This window comes from Thalassophryne amazonica, chromosome 9 (assembly GCF_902500255.1).
Source record: "Thalassophryne amazonica chromosome 9, fThaAma1.1, whole genome shotgun sequence".
Lineage (NCBI taxonomy): Eukaryota > Metazoa > Chordata > Actinopteri > Batrachoidiformes > Batrachoididae > Thalassophryne > Thalassophryne amazonica.
Genome location: NC_047111.1, coordinates 84,843,185 through 84,864,035, shown reverse-complemented (window position 1 = coordinate 84,864,035; position 20,851 = coordinate 84,843,185). Strand labels below are relative to the sequence as shown.

General features: G+C 41.3%; 1 protein-coding gene across 1 annotated transcript; it reads right to left on the bottom strand.

The window, feature by feature from the left end:
* Positions 1–3,141: 3,141 nt before the first annotated feature.
* slc25a35 (solute carrier family 25 member 35) lies at positions 3,142–20,596 on the bottom strand. The gene is made up of 5 exons (XM_034178612.1): positions 20,107–20,596; positions 16,022–16,087; positions 14,044–14,196; positions 6,801–6,935; positions 3,142–3,395 (listed from the first exon to the last, which is right to left on the bottom strand). The coding sequence occupies exons 1-5, from the start codon at positions 20,476–20,478 to the stop codon at positions 3,225–3,227; spliced, it is 897 nt and encodes a 298-aa protein (XP_034034503.1). The 5' UTR covers positions 20,479–20,596; the 3' UTR covers positions 3,142–3,224.
* Positions 20,597–20,851: the final 255 nt, after the last annotated feature.

Here is a 20,851-nt window from a genome sequence, read left to right as displayed (position 1 = left end):
CCGTTGCCTGTAGTAAATGAGCCGTTAATGAATGAGACGCGCAGCGACTCTTTCAACTTGAGGCGCAAAGTGCAGCTCGTGGAGCTGCAGCAGATCGTTCCGAACACAGCGCCACAGACATTCAACAAACGGATTACACCTGTAGCGGACCAAGTAGGTCTCCCATCGACCTGAACACCCACACCAAGGGCTCAAACTCACCAACCTGATGGACAATCTCTGCTGCTGAAACCTTGATCTGTAGTTCTGATGGAGGAACTGGCACAAAGTGCCGAAGTCACAAAGGAACATTTTTTTTCCAGCAACACGAGGATTAGTGTTTTCACTAATATAGTAATATAAGTATTTTCAGATGTTGTTTTCCAAACTCAGGAGACTGTATGTGGATAATTCTTCAGGATTATGTGATGATGAATTCTACAAACAGGTAAGACTTTTTCTTTAAGCCATGTGTGAATTTACTCCACATGGACTGCAGCTTTCAGCCAATCAATGGACAGCATTGATCGACATATTTCAACTTATGAGTGAATTACATGAAAGCCTGTAAAAATCCATAAATTAGCCGCATCATTGTTTAAGCCAGTGTTCACAAGGTATGAAAAAGTAGCGCCTTATACTCTGGAAATTACAAAGCGTGTGCATGAAACTCCCCCATTAAGAGGTTGACATCACACTGCTGTAAAGGGGTATCGGGTCACTAAGTATGGGAGAATTTTTATGATTAAAGGATGAGTAAATGAATACAGGATTGGGCCAATACCCGATACTGGTATCGGGACTGGTGCATCCCTAATATATTATATATACGAGGTCTCTTAGATAATAAACCGACCCTTTTATTTTTTTTTTTAACTATATGGATTTGAATGACATGCGATTACACCAATCATGCTTGAACCCTCGTGCGCATGCGTGAGTTTTTTCACGCGTGTCGGTGACGTCATTTCCCTGTGGGCAGGCCTTGAGTGAGATGTGGTCCCGCCCTCTCGGCTGAATTCCTTTGTTTCACACGCTGCTCGAGACGGCGCGCGTTGCTTTATCAAAATTTTTTCTGGACCTGTGAGGAATATCCGAGTGGACACTATTCGAGAAATTAAGCTGGTTTTCTGTGAAAAGTTTAACGGCTGATGAGAGATTATGGGGTGTTTCTGTCGCTGTAAGGACTTCCCACGGAGCGGGACGTCCTGCAGCGCTTCCAGGTGCTGTCGTCGGCCTGTTTCGAGCTGAAAACATCCTAATTTAAGGCTTAATTCACCCAGGACATCGTGAGAGAACAGAGAAGATTCAGAAGAGGCCGGCATGAGGAATTTATGCGGACATTCCACTGTTTAAGGACATTTTTTTAATGAAAGACGTACGCGCAAATTCGCCGAGTCGTTTCCGTGACGACTCGGCAAATCTGTGTGCGCCGCGACAGGAAAAACACCTCCGTGTTGAAAACCATTTGTAGAATTCAGGCGGCTTTTAATGGCTTTCAACAAGTGAGTAACTGAGAAATTGTTTAACAGCTTGGGCATGTTCCAACTTGCCCGTTAAGATTTCCAACGGAGGTGTTTTTCCTGCCGCGACCCCCCGCGGTCGGGTCCAGCCCGACATGCGACTCTGCCCGCACGTTCTTTCATTACAAAATGACCGTTAACAATGGAATGTCCGAATAAACTCCTCATGCCGACTTCTTCTGAAAGTTCTCTGTTCTCTGACGACTTACTGCGTCAACAGAGCCTGAAATGTGGAAGTTTTCAACTTGAAACGGCGAGACGCTGCCGCCTCGAAGCGCAGATCGCCGTCAGGCGCCGTGGACCGTCCTTAAAGCGACACTACCAGACCAAAATCTCTCATCAGCCGTTAAAATTTTTACCGAAAACCAGCTGAATTTATTGAATGGTGTCCACTCAGTTGTGCCTTACAGTTTTGAAAAACTTTTTATCAAACAAAGCAACAGTCTCTGAGCCATTCCTAAACAATGAAAAAAATCGACGAGCGGGTGGACGACTCCTCACTCAAAGACTGCCCACAGGCGAATGACGTAACCGACAGGCGTGAAAAAAACTCTCGCATGCCCACAAGGGTTCAAGCATGTCTGATGTAATCACACGTGATTCAAATCCATATGGTTTTTGAAAAAAATAATAAGGTCGGATACTTTTCTAATAGACCTCGTATATATATATTTTTTTTTTACAAATATCTAATAGTATCTCATGTTGTGCAGTTAATTGTCCTAACAGATCATCTAAGAAATGTGTGCTCTGCCAAGTGAATTTAATTTGTGTTAGCAACGTTAACGTGTTAGCAGGTATTGTAGCTTAGCTGATGTTAGCTCCATTCTGCACTCACACCAACAATTCACCACTTCGGGGGCAATATAACTGAAATGGGGCTATGTTCATCCCACCCAGGTCACATGAGGTCTTGCCCATGTTCAACCACATTACCCTTTTATGGATTGGCCATTAAACCATTTAGCGTGCCTGCCTGTTAATTAAACAGCACAGAAGTACACGCGTGAATATTCAGTTAAATGTGCAATAAACCATTTTAAATATGCCAATAAAGAGACAAATGACCCAAGCTCTGTCTACACCACTCCCTACGCTTTTTCATCGAGGTAGAAAAGTTATTAGGACTTGCTGGACCATTGCCATGTTTGATATTATCTGAAACCCCCAAGAGGATCTGCAGCACTCTCTAGAGGATGTTTTGCTTCATGTCCATGTAGAAGTAACAGATGTATGGAATTATGTAGGCAGTGACAATTACACTGTTTGAAGTGCAAGAATAGATTTACATACATAAATAGAACATTAATGAGCTTTAACTCAATCAAAATCACTTGCTACAGTTGAACTTTGGTTCAGCTGTTGGCCGCATTTGTTGCCTTCGTCAAAATGTGCAGATTTGCATCCAAAAAAAGGATTCTTCTACATTGTTTGAATGGTTAAGAACTGAAAAGAAAAACTATGAAAAATTAAAGATTAATGCACAGGGGTTACTGTGTTAATGTACACAGTACGAATGGCACTAAAATATTACAGTACACGTCACTTACACGACCCTGAACATTCACAGGTGGTGTTCGCAGACTGTTTTCTTACTGCCGTGTGAAACTGGTACCTCTGCTCTTACAGAATCTCCTGATTTTCCATTAAATAAAGACTCACTTAACCTATGCACTTGGTGCTTAATAAGTTACCTATCTTTGCCTTTTCACTGCCCCGGTGTCATCTGAACTGCTGGTAGAATTTGCGCAGTTCCTCCCAGAAGAACAAAGACAGAATGGTGTGTGGACCAAGTCGGAAGTAAGATGCTCCCAATCCCTTGTAGAGTCCCAGCAGACCCTCCTTCCTGAAGGTCTTAGAAAAGCAGTTGGCAAATCCCGTATAAAGTTGGCCCTAAAACATAAGAAAGTAACAGTCAGGGAGGATCTGATTTGAGTTTCATGGCTAGTTTTTTGTTTTTTCTTCAAGTATGACTGATCCACAGTTCTTTAGCTCTTTTGTGGTGACCAAACAGACTACACTTCAGTGCTGGAACTCCTGGTGGCACTGCAGTGCAAAGCCGTTGGGAAAATGATCCAATAATGGGAGAACAATAGCTGTCACTTTAATTCAACACCTGTGGCAATCACTGTTTAAAAGTGGCTTGTTATTTTTGTTTCTCTGTCCCTCTTGCTCAAATTCACTCTGAAATTCTCATAAACACAGAAGATCATCTTCATCCATTGAATGGAGAACCTTCATTAGACCTTAATCTTCATTCTGTTCTTTTAAACGTGTTTGAGTCATTCCAGCTGCTGCGTCATTTCAGAAACTGCCCAGAAATACCATAACATGTGGCAGTGCTCTGCGTATGTACTGACCCCAACTATTCTCATGCTAATGTTTATGTGCAGTTAAAATCAATCCTTACAAACTAAAGCTAGGATTTCTACATTTCTTTAAACACTCCGTTCTGCCATAGTAGTTGCTTGTGTTTATTTGTACATACATGCAGAAAATCTCTTATAATGAAATACTCCAGTATTTTTCAACCTGGACTCGATGTTTAGAAGTTTTAGGGTTTGTCTATTTTAAATCAGTGCAGTACTGATTTAGCAAACAAACATGATCATGGGATACATAATGTAAGTGCAAAGGGTGAGCTAAACACAGTCAGTAAACTGCTTCATTGTCACTGAACAGACAAAAATGTCATTAGAAGTGTCTGGTAGCAGGGGGGGGGGGTCAAGGGATCCCTATAGTGGTAAAACTGTGCATGTTTAATTTGCTAACTGAAGACTTTTTAAAAAAAATTATGATTTTAACAGTTGGCCACTTACTTTAGTCTTGCTGTTGTCCGGTGGTGTCAACGTCCACCGAGTCACTACAAGTCATCATCTCGTCGTTACTCAATGGAGACCAGTGCCAACGGACAACAAAATCAGAGTTCCCCTTTACTCAAACTGGGTAACCTCTATAACACTGGTCAACACAATTTTACTTGCATGGAGTTTTTCCAGCAGATTTTGGGCAATTTGGGGGCGCTGAAGCCAAATCTAGCGTTAGCTTTTGCCAATCACATCACGTTTTTGAGATATGAAAACATATTTCTCGTATCAAGCATTGAAGCAAAAGCTGCAGTCTCGCACACTTCTTTAGTGCCATAAACGATATTATGGCTCTTGTTCACATTTCATGTACCCGATTTAAAAACTATGCTTTTGAAGCTGCTTTTGTGCATGATTAGTGGTGTCAAACTCGTAAGTGAATGAGAAACCTTTGCGTAATCCATCAATACGAAACATGCAGACTGCAAAAAAAAAAAAAAAAAAAAAGTGACATGATAGAGGAGATCTGAGCTCATATTCAGATTCGGCACCCCAAAATACCCTAAATCAGTTCTCAAAGTCCATGCAAGAAATTTTTTTTGACCTGTGTAATGAAGAGCCAAACATGCCTGTTTATAAATGTATTTGGCAGATTTATATATATTTTTTAAATGTCCAATTATTTCCCATTGAAAATATAAATCCATCATTTTCTTTCAGGCTCATGTACGTATTGTGTGCTACTCTACTTAAACCAACTGGTTTAATGCCGCGTTCACAACGGACGTCACACGACGCCACAAATTTGCGTCCCTCGCCTAGCGATGGACGCGTTCCACCATCTGGTGTGTCGCTCTGCTTTCGCTGCGGAAATTCGCCCCACTGCATCATCAAATAGGAGGAGTTCCCATTCTGCTCGCCGTGAAGTCAACATGGCAGACCTTGATCACACGGAGCAAGTTGCTGTGCTCTATTTGTTGTGGAAAGCTGACAAACGTCGCCAGCGGGGCCGTCCCTGGGTTCACAACATCCTCATGAGATCCATGAGTTCCCAATTCGGGGAGTTTCATCATTTGCTGCCGGAGCTGCATCTGGATGAAGGCCGCTTTCAGCGGTACTTCTGCCTCTCCAGAAACCAGTGTGAGGACCTCCTGTCCCGTTCGCATGCACACATGGGGACAATAAAAAAACAAAACAAAAAAAAAAACTGTCTGCTGCTGCTGCAGTTCCTCGCTCTCCCCTCCAACTCTGTCATAATTGTGTTAAATAAAGGACAAAAGGGACATAAGTCCTGCTCAAAGGCTGATTGCCAGAGACAGGACATGTCCACATCGGGTATAAACTCCAGACATCTCCACATCACTACATATCCAGTCCCTGATTGGTCATCGTGGCGTGACAAGACGAAAAAGTTCAGATTTTTCAACTTGGGGAAGAGGGCGACATGGCGCAATGGAACGCAATATCGAGCCACAAACGCACCAATCGCTTAAAATCGCTTTATTCGCGTCCACTGCATCGCATTGCATGGCTTGGACTTTTGTGGTGCCACAACGCATCATTCCATCGGGATTACATAGCAACCTCTCGCCGCCGTTGCTCGCGTGGAGTCCAATGTGAACGCGGCATAAGAGTTGGGCTTGCAAGCCTCAGGGACAGGGAGACTGGATGATTTCTTTATGCCCCACCCAGTGCCAAGTTTCTCTTCGTGGGGATATAAGAAAAGGATCAACACCAAATATTTATTGATTTTTAATAAAGAATTTTGCAAACTTGCAATTACACTTGTTGAAAAATGTAAACATACAAGATGTTAAGCAGCTGGAATTGAGCATTTTTAATATTCACAAACTGTTGCTGTGAGCAAACTTGCATTCCCAATTTTTTTATTTTGTGTCATGTTAGCAGCTCACGCTTTTCACCATCATTGTTATGAGTGTGTTTGAGGGAATTAATTTGGGTTCTTGGTGTGTGCCAGTAGGCGGGGTTTAGGCAGGCTGTGTGAAGAGTGTGATGGAGGGAGGTGGTTTGTTGTGGAGAAATGGCAGAACGTTATAATACTGAGTTCTGTGCACACAAGAATCCACTCTGGTGTGCACAGAACTCAGTAGAACTCAGCTGGGGCAAAGTAGCTGCTGAGGAACATGGCCACACAGGGACAGTTGGTCACGGTGACAAGAAGAATTGGTGGTGAGTCATCCGAGCACACACACACATACACACACTCCGTTCTTCCCTCAGGGGCCCCCACAGTTGATTTTGCCTCTTTTACGCTGGATGGTCTTCCTGAGGTAACCCCACATTATATGGAGAACGGGCATGGGTGGCCCTGAACCAGGAACCTTCCACACTGGAAACAAGCGCACTAACCGCTTGGCCACCACCCTTACTCACCTGAAATATTCTGGACTCAAAAAACAAAACAAATCAAAAATAATCTTGAAAAAAGTAGAATATGGCCTCAACTGAATGATTAGTTTTCCTGTCTCACCTTGCCCAGATTATCCACAGGTTGGTTGTAGAGCCGCGTGCTCACCACATCAAATGGTGTCATGGCCAAAACCACCACCACACTGCTGATCATGCCAGCAGTGAGACCCACCAACCAGCTGCCCTTTGGGAAAACCTGGAGAAGAAGACAACATTCAGAGACCCAGAAAGTAAAGACGCATGCTGCTAAATCACAATTTTGTTGAAGATTCTCCACTGGTGGGGGATTTCCACAGCAACTAGGGGTGCCGGAAAAAAATCAGATTCGCGTCTGAATCGCGATTCTTATTATGATTAAGAATCGATTTTTAAAAAGCATTTGTTTTTTAACATTTTCTTGCTTACTCGCTGTGTGTATTGTTTGTCAGGCAACGGCTTCCATACTACAGCGTCCCCGCAAGGGGAGGGTCCGACGTGCTTCAAACATTCGTGAGCTGCAGCTTAGCATCGCGGACGAAGAGGTAATTCAGCTAGCACCGTCTTTGCTGAAGGCAAATGTTTGGGCGCATTTTGGATTTTATTATTCACTGCATGAGAAGGAGCTTGACATGACTTACGCAGTGTGCAAAATCTGCAAAATGAAAGTCAAGTACTTCGGAAACACTTCTTCAAATCCGCAAGCCCACATGCTACGTCATCACCCGGAGCTAAAAGAAGGGAGCAGTGGTATCTGCCGACTACTGACCAGCGCTTCGCGAAACTGCCAGCCAACTCTGAACGAGCAAAGCAGATAAGCAAATTTACATCTAGAATCACTTGATTAACCTTGTAAAGCTGCATTTTCTTAAACATAAACATTTTTTAAGTAATATAACTATTTCTCAGAGCTCTTTGAATCGAAAATTGATTCTGAATCGAATCGTCACCCCAAGAATCGGAATTGAATTGAATCGTAAGTTGTACGATTCACATCCCTAACAGCAACGGTACTGAATTTAGATTTGTGCGACACACCTCACACCTCCAGTGAAATAGCAGACAAGCCATTTCAAATCACATTTCCATTTGGTAATATTCAATAAATAACATTTTCAGTTAAAAGGTGTTTCTCTTATTTTGTGTACACACCTGCAAGTGGAATTTGTAGGTGTGCAATTGCTATTTCATTTGTGCCTCCGGTCATTAACACACATAATCCTCCTTAACATACTGCTAATCACTGTCAGGTTACCACCGAGTTTCTTTTGTGCACTTACTCTTCGTAAATCCTCCACAAATTTTTCACCAACCCAATGTGCAAAATTTTAGAATGTCCCCTCAGCTCAGTACTTCTTTTATGGGATATTGGTAAATCAGGCCTAAATGGTTTAAAATACCTCTGTACTATGTGACGAATATCCTCATAATACAGTTAAGCAGGTTTTATAGCAGCGTTTTACCCTTTTATAAGCATTTATATTGAAATTTTTAAAATATAAAACATACATTTTTAATACCTAGTGGTGCTGTGACATGTTTTGTTTTAATATGCCTCCTTAACTCTATTGTATGTTTTCTTTTATTTTTGTGAATTATTGTTCTTTGATTTGATTGTGAAGCACTATATACAAATAAATGATTGATTGTTCAATATATACTCAACAAAAATATAAACGCAACACTTTTGGTTTTGCTCCCATTTTGTATGAGATGAACTCAAAGATCTAAAACTTTTTCCACATACACAATATCACCATTTCCCTCAAATATTGTTCACAAACCAGTCTAAATCTGTGATAGTGAGCACTTCTCCTTTGCTGAGATAATCCATCCCACCTCACAGGTGTGCCATATCAAGATGCTGATTAGACACCATGATTAGTGCACAGGTGTGCCTTAGACTGTCCACAATAAAAGGCCACTCTGAAAGGTGCAGTTTTATCACAGCACAATGCCACAGATGTCGCAAGATTTGAGGGAGCGTGCAATTGGCATGCTGACAGCAGGAATGTCAACCAGAGCTGTTGCTCGTGTATTGAATGTTCATTTCTCTACCATAAGCCGTCTCCAAAGGGGTTTCAGAGAATTTGGCAGTACATCCAACCAGCCTCACAACTGCAGACCACGTGTAACCACACCAGCCCAGGACCTCCACATCCAGCATGTTCACCTCCAAGATCGTCTGAGACCAGCCACTCGGACAGCTGCTGAAACAATCGGTTTGCATAACCAAAGAATTTCTGCACAAACTGTCAGAAACTGTCTCAGGGAAGCTCATCTGCATGCTCGTCGTCCTCATCGGGGTCTCGACCTGACTCCAGTTCGTTGTCGTAACCGACTTGAGTGGGCAAATGCTCACATTCGCTGGAGTTTGGCGCGTTGGAGAGGTGTTCTCTTCACGGATGATGCAAAGGAGATGTGTTGCACTGCATGAGGCAACTGGTGGTCACACCAGATACTGACTGGTATCCCCCCCCCCATGAAACAAAACTGCACCTTTCAGAGTGGCCTTTTATTGTGGACAGTCTAAGGCACACCTGTGCACTAATCATGGTGTCTAATCAGCATCTTGGTATGGCACACCTGTGAGGTGGGATGGATTATCTCAGCAAAGGAGAAGTGCTCACTATCACAGATTTAGACTGGTTTGTGAACAATATTTGAGGGAAATGGTGATATTGTGTATGTGGAAAAAGTTTTAGATCTTTGAGTTCATCTCATACAAAATGGGAGCAAAACCAAAAGTGTTGCGTTTATATTTTTGTTGAGTGTAGAAGGTCATCGCATGTGTGAAATGTGTCTAATTTTAACTGGTCCTCATGCACATAAGCACATAAAATCCTGAAGAACATTTCTATCATTAGTTCTCAATTCATACCCACACGGTAAGTCTTTGCAAATCTTCTGAGAGACCACCAGCTCCAACCAAATTAGTAGAAGGACGGCTATTCAGGTACTCAAGGATATTAAAATCCTCCCTGATCTGACCCCAAAAAAGTAGGTAAAAATCTGCAACGCTGAAACTCAAGTGCTGTCAGTTGAATTTATATCCCCACCTAGAGCACCGCGCTCGTAGAGTGCAAATCACCACCAACACTAGTTTCTAATTCCACCAATTTTTACCTTGGAAGAAAATTTCAAGGTCAAAGTCCTGTTACAAGTGGATTTTCATAAGCTAAGAAATAATACAAAATATAGATGAAAAGGGCTTTTCAGTGTTAAAATCAAATATCCACTAAATCCACAATACAAATCAGATGCAGATAGACAGTCTATTCATTGAGACGGCCAGTTTGCACCACCTCATTGTGAGGCACTCTTGATTGAGATATAATGCAAAATGTACACCAAATGGGCTTTTCAACATTAAATTCAAATGTCTACAAAATGCACAATCCGGTGTCGCTGACCGAACGGTCCCCCCTAAAAATCGGTCCACCCTACCTTCACTGCGCGTGTCATAAGCCGCGGTTCACAATTAACACCCTGTTTCTGCTTAAAAGTGCACTCCAGTCATCATCTATCTCAGTGACAGATATCTTTTGGACAACAATCATTTCCACACAAATTCAGCATTATTCCATAATAAAAGACGGAGGAGCGATCAGCGCGCGACAGCAGCACGTCTGAGTCTGAGTCTCTACAACAAAAGCAATCCAAGGCAATAACGTGATTATTAACCATCAAATGACAAAACCTCTTAAATTATTCTAAAGTCAGTTTTAAGCAGAAACAAGGTGACAATTGGTGAATCACTGCTGATGCTCCGAAATGACGTATGCTCAGACTCTGACTCAGACATGCTGCTGTGGCGCTCTGATCACTCCGTCTTATTATGAAAAAATGCTGTATTGTCTTTTGCAATATAAAAGTAAAGCTTTTTAATTTTGAGTGTATACTCACCGTACCACCATTTGTCAGCAACTGTCAGCAGTTGACAGACATTATATAATGACTGAGTGGATTCTTGTCATTTGATTGGTGTTTTGTATGTCACATGACATGGATTAATTCATCCCATTTGTGTTGCATTGCATTCAGAGTGCCGCTTGGTACAACCCCTGGCAAATATTATGGAATCACTGGCCTCGGAGGATGTTCATTCAGTTGTTTAATTTTGTAGAAAAAAAGCAGATCACAGACATGACACAAAACTAAAGTCATTTCAAATGGCAACTTTCTGGCTTTAAGAAACACTATAAGAAATCAGGAAAAAAAATTGTGGCAGTCAGTAACGGTTACTTTTTTAGACCAAGCAGAGGGAAGGAGGAATTCCGCGTGATCTAAAACTTCACAGGACATGTTCTGGCATGTCCAGGCTCATCCACAATTTCTCGGTTAGTCACACGAGTGAAAACCCACCGACAGCCATCTGAAAGCCATCTCAAAGCCGTCCTGTGAGACCAACACGGAGGTGGTTTTGTGCCGCGCCATGAGCGGCACGGTGGCGCAATCATCCGCTTCTCTTTCCATGAAAAAAACTCCTGTAACAGTGGAATGTGCCGAAACAGTACTGATGTCCACGTCTCCTGCCATTTTTGTGAAAGTCAGATGACGTCCCAGATCAACAAAGCCTTCACGTTGGAAATTATCTGGTTGTTTCAGCCTGTTGATCGACGCTCGGAGCGCGGTGCGCTCTCAGCAGCTGTGGGCGGTCTTTAAACTGGCTGGAGCACTCCTTAATCTGTGTAATCCCCATAAAATCATCCCTGAAAGCCATTTGAATTTTTCGAATTGTTACCACCTGGAGGTCTCTCAGTTTCTGGAAAAAATTGATGCAGCAAAGCTCCAAATCGTTCAGACATTTATTCACAATAAAAATCCGACGAGAGGGGTGGACCACTGCTCACACAAAGCCTGCTCACAGGCGAGTGACGCAACTGACAGGCGTGAAAAAACTCACTCATGCGCACGAAGGTTCAAGCTTGGCTGATGCAATCACACGTGATTCAAATCCATATGGTTTTTGAAAAAAATAAAAAGGTTGGATACTTTTCTAACAGACCTCGTACACCTTCACCCATACCCGATGTGCCCTGGACGAACAAGCCTGTCAGTCACCCACCAACCACAAAATAAATAAAATATACAAATTTCCAATATAGATTCATGATAATATTGATAAACACACTCACTGTGTTTTATCTGATTTTTACTAAAGTAGTTGTGAATGATTTGAATGGTTCATGAAATGATGTGGGTGAAATGGAAATGATGTGTTCATATGTGTTATAGGCGTTTGGAAAGCTAAGGGGGGTCTTTGGAAAGCTAAGGGGGGTCTGGGGCAGACCCCCCCAGAAACTTTAGAGAATACATGTGCCCTGTGGTGCATTCTGGTGCATTCTTTGGACTAAATTTGGACCTGAAACAGCTGTTAAATTTATCTTGTGATCTCGTGCAGTATGGCACAACATGTGGCTTTTGAACACATGTTGTGCATCCTGTAGAAGTATGTACAGAATATAACACAACAGTTTACAAATATAGCTAAATCTTCATGAAAACTTTATTTAGTTTGTTTGTGATTGGGCTCAAAGACTCGGCAATTAAAACGCATAACTCTCAACTAAAATGTTATAAATAACTTCATAACTGCTTTCAGACTAGGTAAAGAGACATAATATCATACCATAATACTGAAGCCACTCGATTACTATTATTCATTCAATAATGCACAACAATAAAATGTTAAATTTGTTTAAATTACCCATCTCAGTCTGAGCCCAAACACCTCTAAGAGTCTGAACCTGAATTTATTTTTTATTTTATACAGAAATGTATTTATTTGATTGACATACCTTGATTAACATACCTTATAGTAAAAAAGCCACATATTCTTGTGTAAATTCCTGTAAATCCACTCAAAGCCACTGTCTTTTTCCCATGAAAAACGTCTACATTAATAAAAACTCATTTACATTCTTGTGTAAATTCATGTAAAAAGCCACAGTCTTTTTTCCCAACGAAAGAAAGTTTAGATTAATGAAAAAAGTCACAAACTTTTCTAAAATCCTGTTTGAACAGCACAATGTTTATTTTCCAGATAGAAAAATTCTTACCGTGTTTCCTGAGGGCACAGTTCACTTTTCCTGTTTCTTTTATCTTTCAGGTGTTGATGAAGCCAGTGACAATTCCATAGATTCTTGTCCTTATCTGACTTTTTCAAACAATCTTTCTTGTCATCTTCTCTCTGTCTGACGTCGGTCCGTGACACAGACGGGCTGCACAAGTCTTCTTTTAAAAACTTTAGCGCTCTAAAGGTTTGCGATGTCCACATGCTACCTTTAGCTTAAGCTTCGTGCAGGAGACCCACAGCGTCGCCGCAGCAACCAACCAGTTTTACTTTACGACAACTGTCGCAACAGCCAGGCTTTTTTTTCTCTAAGTGTCCGCGGACTGCCGTGGTCTTATAAAACTTGCACGATGTCGTTAAAAAAGAACACTTTACGATAGACATTTTAAAAACTCAGTGACGATCATGATTACAGAGTAAAACACTAACACCTCCCTCCCATGATGAAATCCACGGATCCACGTATTTTTCACAGCCCTGCATTTCTTTTAGACCGCAAGAATTTACAAAAAGACAGAAAACCGTCCAAAGACGGCAAATAAGCATCCCTGTGAATACTTATGGAAGTGAATTACATACACTGGATTAAAAAAAAAAAAAAAAAATCAGACACGTGATCTCGTAATTATGAGAAAAGATCTCAAAAGTGTGGATTTTCCCCGTGTCCCTCCCTCCAAGACTGACATGTGTCCAGCAGGGGGTGAGCCCGTGTCTACTCCACACAGATTTACCATAGACTGTCATGCTGTTTGTATTTCTTCATAACTGATGTAAATAAAGTAAAAAAAAATAAATAAATAATAGGTGGGCCGCATTTATATAGCGCTTTTCCATCTGCATCAGACACTCAAAGTGCTTTACACATCAATGCCTCACATTCACCACGATGTCAGGCTGCTGCCATGCAAGGCGCTGGATCAGCCACTACCATCCACCCTGTAAACAATCACAATGGTTCCAACAGCTCAGTAGTTTTAAGCCTGGGATGGAGGTCCAACAACATGGTAGAATTCCTTTCCACCAGGCATGAAGACTAAACACTTTGTCAGTACCAATGTGCCCAGATTTGTAATGAATTTACAGATACTAATTGCACGGTGGAACATTAGCAGACAAATGCAAAAAACAGTTTTGTGTTTTCCTGAACACTGTGATCACATGGAGGACAAGCACACAGGCCCAGAGGCCAATGGAATGGCATTAACAACAGTGACCACATCCACTCAGCTCTAACCACACAGCGCTTTCTAACCTGTAGGTCATTCACAAATTCTTTGGAGGTGGAGAAGGTGGACAGCTGTGCTGCTGAACCCACGCTGACCCTCGGTACAGCTGCACTGGAGCCCCTCCAAAGTCCCACAATGCCATGTTCTCTGTAGGTGGCTGCCAGAGCATGCATCATCCCCTGTCAGGAAGGAAATGAGACTGAGAATAAATGCTGTGCCTTGCATTTAAGTGTCATGATTAGTAAAGCGCCTCTTCATGCAGTTTGTGTTTGCACTCATGAAGGAATGTAATTTTTATGTCAGGACATATCAGCAGTTTACTATGAGTCCATACGAGCAAGACTCTGACACATCAACCATGTAGAACTGGAAAACGTTGAAGGGAAAGACAAAGAAATACAGTTGTGTAGACATCAAACTGATTTTTATATAGCGAAAAATCACAGTAGACATTATCTCAAGGCACTTAAAGAGGAGGTCCAGACCATACGCGTTAGATGATTTAAGGAGACAACATTCACCCCAAGATCTCTAAACTCCCTTTTAATCAGAAGAAAACCAATGCAGAACTGGCCACCATGGAGCAGCCATCTGCTACGAGGGGGCGATTGACAAGTTTTGAGCTGGACCCAGAAAAAAACCCCACATTCTCAGAATGCAAAAGATGGAGAACCATGCCCTTCTTTTCTGGGTCAGGCTCAAAATCTCTCAATCACCCCTCATATCTACTGGTCTGATGCTGTCAAGTCATTTCCATTCAATGTATTTATGTATACAGCACCAAATCATAACAAAAGTTACCCCAAAATGCTACACAAAACCACAGGTTACATTGACCATAGTGGAAAGAAAAAACTCCCCCAGGCCTTTATGAATACAGAAAAAAACTCAAGCAGACCAGAGTCAGTGGGGTGACCATTTGCTTTAGGGATGCTAAGAAAATAAAACAACACAGAATTGTTAGAACATGCAGTGATAGACGTATTGCAGTTCACAATAACAGAAGGCCAAAAGGCCAACCAGGATGCAAATACCAGGGTCCCAGTCACCAATATATAATAAAAAGTTGACTACAACATTCTTCAATCGAAACCCTTGTCCAGCTCTTAGAAGATGGTCATGCCATGGTGACACCCTGTATTGCTGTGCATAAAACATTCAAGTCAATTAAATATTTTATTGGCGACAGGGGCCAATATGTGAAAGATTGCCCTATTGCTCAATGGTAAACAAATAAAACAATTGGGGGGAATTCATGCAATGCAGGTATGAATCTACATGTAGCTAATTTTGGCTGAAAACAAGGGGTGTACTGGTTTTCAAGGTTACAGTGTGGTTCAAATCAAAGTACAGTGCAGTCAGGTTCCCCCATAGAGAACAACAGACTTCAACAAAATTAAAAAGATGGATCACTTGAAATCAACAGTTGGCTCTATTTGCTTATAATGAATAGCCTTTGGGATGGATAAACATTGCATTTGCATACTCACGTAAAAAAACAAACATCAGAACAATATAATTTATAGTCAACATTGGTGGCATCATGGCTTTTTAACCATACACAGCCCACAGTTCAGTACGTTTACGGGTTCTTTTTGATTGTTTTTTTTTAATACAGGGTTTGTTACACACCTCATGAAGGCTGAATAAAACCAAAGCCCATATACAGCCTTTTTAAAATCTTCAAGTTAATTGGATAAAGCTCACCAGAGGGCGTGCTGTCAAGAAAAAAAAAGGCAGTTTATTCAGTCTCAATAAAAATTCCACAAATCATCATCAGATTTCAGTCATTCTGAAACTACAATAATCATGCTTCCCTTGTATCAACACCCACCCCCCAAAAATTTCTGAACACTTCCATTGCTTTGCCTTTTTTCCTGTCCACATAGACAAACAAACATGGCGATCACAAGCACAGTACACATTCTCTCCCAGGGAGGATGAAGGTCAACCATTTTTAAAACATTTCAATCAAATTAACCATCTTGGTCTCAGACCCGTTACCTGGTGTTGATACTGATGTCCAACTGCAATGGAGGAGGTGGCCTGACTCTGCAGCTGAGTCTTCACCTGTCAACAAACAATAAGCTTACTTTAATCCAAAGACCAACACCAGCTCAACTTAAAAATAGCCCCAAAGTAACACAGTACAGCAATGTATTCTTACAAACAGAAATCTATAGATCCTATGACAATGCTCTGAAGAGATGATGTTTGACAATCGCTCAGCTGTTCTATGGGTGAACACCCCAACTGGGTTGTCGCAGGGTGAAAGTACATTTAGGACCTCAATCTTTAGGATAAAAACAGTCACAACTTACATATTTAACCTGAACTAATAGTCAGGTTGCATTATTTCTTGTGCTTAAAAAAAAAAAAAAAACATAACACGCTAACACAAATGCATACGTACTAATGTTAGCCCGTTAGCATAGCCCTAACAATAGCATGAACTCTGTGCCTGCATTGTGAGCAACAGGATTTATAATTTGCTTCAAAAATACATACATGAATGCAAACATAACATCGCGTTCATGACAATGGTAAAACTGGAAAATCCAAGTTGAAAACTTCCGAGACCCAAAAAGTATGCGTTCACTTGAACTCGGAAAACAATATGGATGCACGCAGTTCATGTTCAAGCTTTGTTGATGTCTTTACAAGGAACTCATAAATAGTTGTTACACCTGCTCGCTGTGGGTGAGAAAACTAGAAAACATGTCAAATGAGTATTTCTATTTGTAATCTACACTGAGTAACAATATCAAATATTGCAGACATCTGTACAAAAACAACGCTAGCAACTTCACTGATGTAAAAAAAAAAAAAAAAAAAAAAACAACTAACATATCACAGATAAAAGTAAATAATTTGTTTAAAGACATCAAATGGCATTTGTAATACTACTGTCTCATCAGTCGAGATGGAAGACTCCATGACTGTAGTTTTTATTACTTCAAGTCAGATAAAATCAGACAAAAAACACCCTGACCACACAGTTTTGTTTAGTAACATATGTCATATGTCACAGAATTCAATGGACGTCGACCTTGTTTGACCTTTACTCTGGAGACCAAGCATTCAACACAGTCAAAACTATTCCATTTATTAAACCTTTTATTTCAACCAATAATTTGCATCACTTTTTTACCAAAATTGGAGCAACTTTAATTTTTGACCCCTGTACAAACTGAAACTGATCATTGACACCATTTTTGACATTTTTACCCCATAACATTCAGTCATAGATAGTCCAAACTATACCTTTTTGGAATTGTTATAATCAGACAAATAACGTGGTATAGTTTTCAAGATGACTGGAGCATTTTTAATTTTTGACCCCACGTAATTCTTTATTGACCCCTGTAGCTCATTAGAGGTCAGCTCCAGGATGGCTCCATATCTGAAAATAAACATTAGTTAATTTAGAATATGTGTGCCAAATTCCATGATTTTAAATTACAAAATGAACAATTGTTTTGCTATACTGCCCCACTATGTGGTGTTTGGGGCTCATTCATATTATGAACATGTTATGGCTACCCATGTATTAATGAATGTAATTTTACTTATTCAAAATATGAAGAAAAGAATGAATGAATGAATGAATGAATGAATTTATTTATTTGGCACACAAACTCAACAGTAACAAAAAAAAACTGATACACAAGACAATTCCACCGTGACATGTGTGACCAAAAGGGGGTGAGCAGAAGCAAAGCTTATAAGACAAAAAAATATAAAAGACAAAAAACAAGAATTTACATCTGTAGCAGATGCGGTGATCTTGGCTTCTTTCAACAGCCACATCATGTGGTCTGACCACAGACTGTCTGGGTCTGACGGGTTTTAAACAGTCCAACATGTTGGCAGAAGAACACAGCCATTGGGGAATCTGTTGCTGTAAGGGGCTCTATTAAGCTTCAACTCTTGGTACTACATTCTCTTTGACATAGAAATGGCTCGAGAGGTTGTCACACTTCAAAGCTCTATGACCTCAATAAGATAACTGATACACGACAATCAGACTTCAGTCACTTCCTTCCTAAGTGTTTTAGTGTATTTTCTGTATGAACACCATCACTTAATTTTAAAAAGTGGTAAGTGAGAAAAATCTGATAAATAACTATTTCTACAATTTTGGCAAAATAAGTTATCCAGAACTTCAGTGATGTCAGTGTGAGTACTATGGGTTCTTTTTCCTCACTCTCTCAGCACAAATTGTATTTGTTCCAAACACGTGCCTGCCCACAGGATTCAACACAGGGCTTACATCTGCATTCTGAAACAGCTGTCACATGGTTAACTTTCATTGCATCATCTTGTACAATCCTTACCAAAAACTGGATTGTTGCACTGAGGGAATAATCACTCAGCCTTCTTACTATTTGACAAGTAAATGACAGCTATAACATCATTAAAAAATAAATAAACTCCCCCAATCGCTGAACATTCTGGCTTTTTGGGACCGACCTCATATATAACTTAGATTAATGGAACATTATTTTCCAGATCAAGTAAAAGTGGGAAAATGCAATAACTTATTCATTTTTATACCCACTTATTCCAATTAAGGGTCACAGAAGGTCACTGGGCAGGAGGCCAGCTACACCCTCAACAGGTGCCAGTCCAGGGTGCACCTCACCTCTTGCCCAATGATCGCTTGGATAGACTGCAGCTCCCCTCCAGTCAGCTGTCTTTAAAATTTGGTGTGAGCAAAAACAACCTGGGAAGGGTTTTAAAATGAAAAACATTTGAAAAGACCAAAGGAAGACGTCAACTCACCCAACCTTCTCAAGTTACTTCAGAGGACACCAACATTGACCTACCTTTTCTGGATCCAATCAGGGTCAATGCATAATAGTTCTTCACCACACAATTAAATTAACAAATCAATGCAGACTGAAGATATTTGGGATATAACTTAATTTCACAATCCTCTCGCATACAGAAGGTGCTGACCTTGACCTGATTTTCCCGATTCAATCTATGCGTAACAATAGACCATGAGCACAGAATTGCTCAACATCGAATCATCTGAGATCATTAGGATAAGAATTCATCTGACAACCCCCTTCAGAGGGGGTGACTTTTATATACTTTTTTGAGCGGTGTCAAATAATGTTGGACTCCAAAGTCTTTGAGTATGTGAATACCTGTCCCTGTATTCTAAAATGCTAATTCATCAGGAACTGGTTTTCATCTAATTTGAAGAAGTCCTACACAGGCCCCGAGGCCAGTATTTATCTCCAGATTTCATAGCATCAAGTGGATGAGGCTGAAAGACACCCCCCTGGACAAGACGCCAGTCTAACACAGGGTACTTCCCCAGCTAAGGTCAGAGTACCCATTTACAGCTGGGCTGACTGAGACAGTGTAGATTAAGTGTTGCGTCTTGTGGACACAGACCGAGGGGCAAGGGCCATACTAAAATACAAAATGGGGACTGATAATCATGAAATGGGGGTAAAATGTAATTAAATGGAGCAGAGTGAACCAGACTGACTCCAAATAATTACTTTTAATTGTTTAGCTTTTGTTTTTTGTTACACATTTAGTACATGTAGTGAGGGCAGGTGCGCCATCTGGCGTTCAAGAGATGAAATTTTAGTCAATGAGTCAGTCTGATCCATTTCGTTATCGGTCCCCATTTCATCCCATTTTGCTAAAAACATTTTTTTTTTTTTAATAAAAGTACTTAACTGAAACATATTTGGAGTCGGTCTGCTCCATTTCGCCATGTTTAACCCCGTTTCATTATCAGTCCCCATTTCGCTTAAAAATAATTAAATAAAAAGTTAATTGAATCATATTTAGAGTCAGTCTGTTCCATTTCGTTACTTTTTTTTTTTACCCCCATTTCGTGATTATTAGGCTCCATTTCGTATTTTCGTGTAGCCGCCTGCTCTACAGCGACATCTTGCTTGAGTCACAGACAGAGATTGGGGTATTACTTTAAAAGGTCACTTTTAAAACATTCTAAATGCGTTTTCGAAGAAGTTTGAACTTTAAGATCTTTATTTTTGTAGCTGGTTTTGACCAGTTGCTATAATATCTTTGGATTATCGACTGATTAAAGATGATCTGACCAGATAAATGGGGCTGCCCATCACCGCTCCCACCACTCCCGCCGCGGCGCCCGCTAACGTGGACTTGACGGCGTTCACTCGTCCGTCCGTGTGGATGTAACCGGACGACTCGATGATGGCGTAAGAACCCAGTCTGACTCCATTCATAAAAAACTGATAGAGAAGTCCCGGTACGAGTCCTTTCTGCAAGCCGGCCAGTCCGTCCACTTTGCCGATGGTGTAAAAGGCGTGAAAGACGTTGCGGTAGTAAACCTGGTAGGAGCCGCGACTCCTCAGCTCTCCCTGCAGCTGCATCCGAGTTTTCACCACCTCCAGCGGGTTGGTGAACAGACACGCTCCGCACGCCGCCACGCCGCTCAGCACGAAATCCATCTCAACCGGACGACGAGGATTACAGGCCTGCAGCGGAGTCTGCTGTTCTTCATCCCAGAGCGTGGAGCCCTCAGCGCAACCTGCTCCTGACGCAAACTTCACGTGCTGTTTCTTTTTGAGAGGGAAGCTTCCGTGAAAGACGCTATCGGAAGCTCCGCGTTGTCAGAAAGTCACGTGGGTGATGAGACGATCCGTTGGTGACCAATGACTACAGAGGAGGGGCGTGAAGTTCACGGATTATAGCGGCCGAGCGCCACTATCTTATTTTATGACAAGCTATTAAGTGGACACTCTCGTTATGGCCGAACAACTTTCCACAGTTTCTGGGGATTCTGTGTTAGTGCGCGCCCGCGGCCGATGTGCTTGATGAATT

Bases quoted from the DNA above. Each gene is read 5' to 3' on its own strand.
- slc25a35 (XM_034178612.1), bottom strand. From the start codon at position 20,478: ATGGATTTCGTGCTGAGCGGCGTGGCGGCGTGCGGAGCGTGTCTGTTC. The intron at 14,197-16,021 runs GTAACGGGTCTG...CCTTCCTGACAG, and splicing joins GACATCAGTATCAACACCAG to GGGATGATGCATGCTCTGGC. The intron at 6,936-14,043 runs GTTAGAAAGCGC...CTTCTTCTCCAG, and splicing joins AATTTGTGAATGACCTACAG to GTTTTCCCAAAGGGCAGCTG.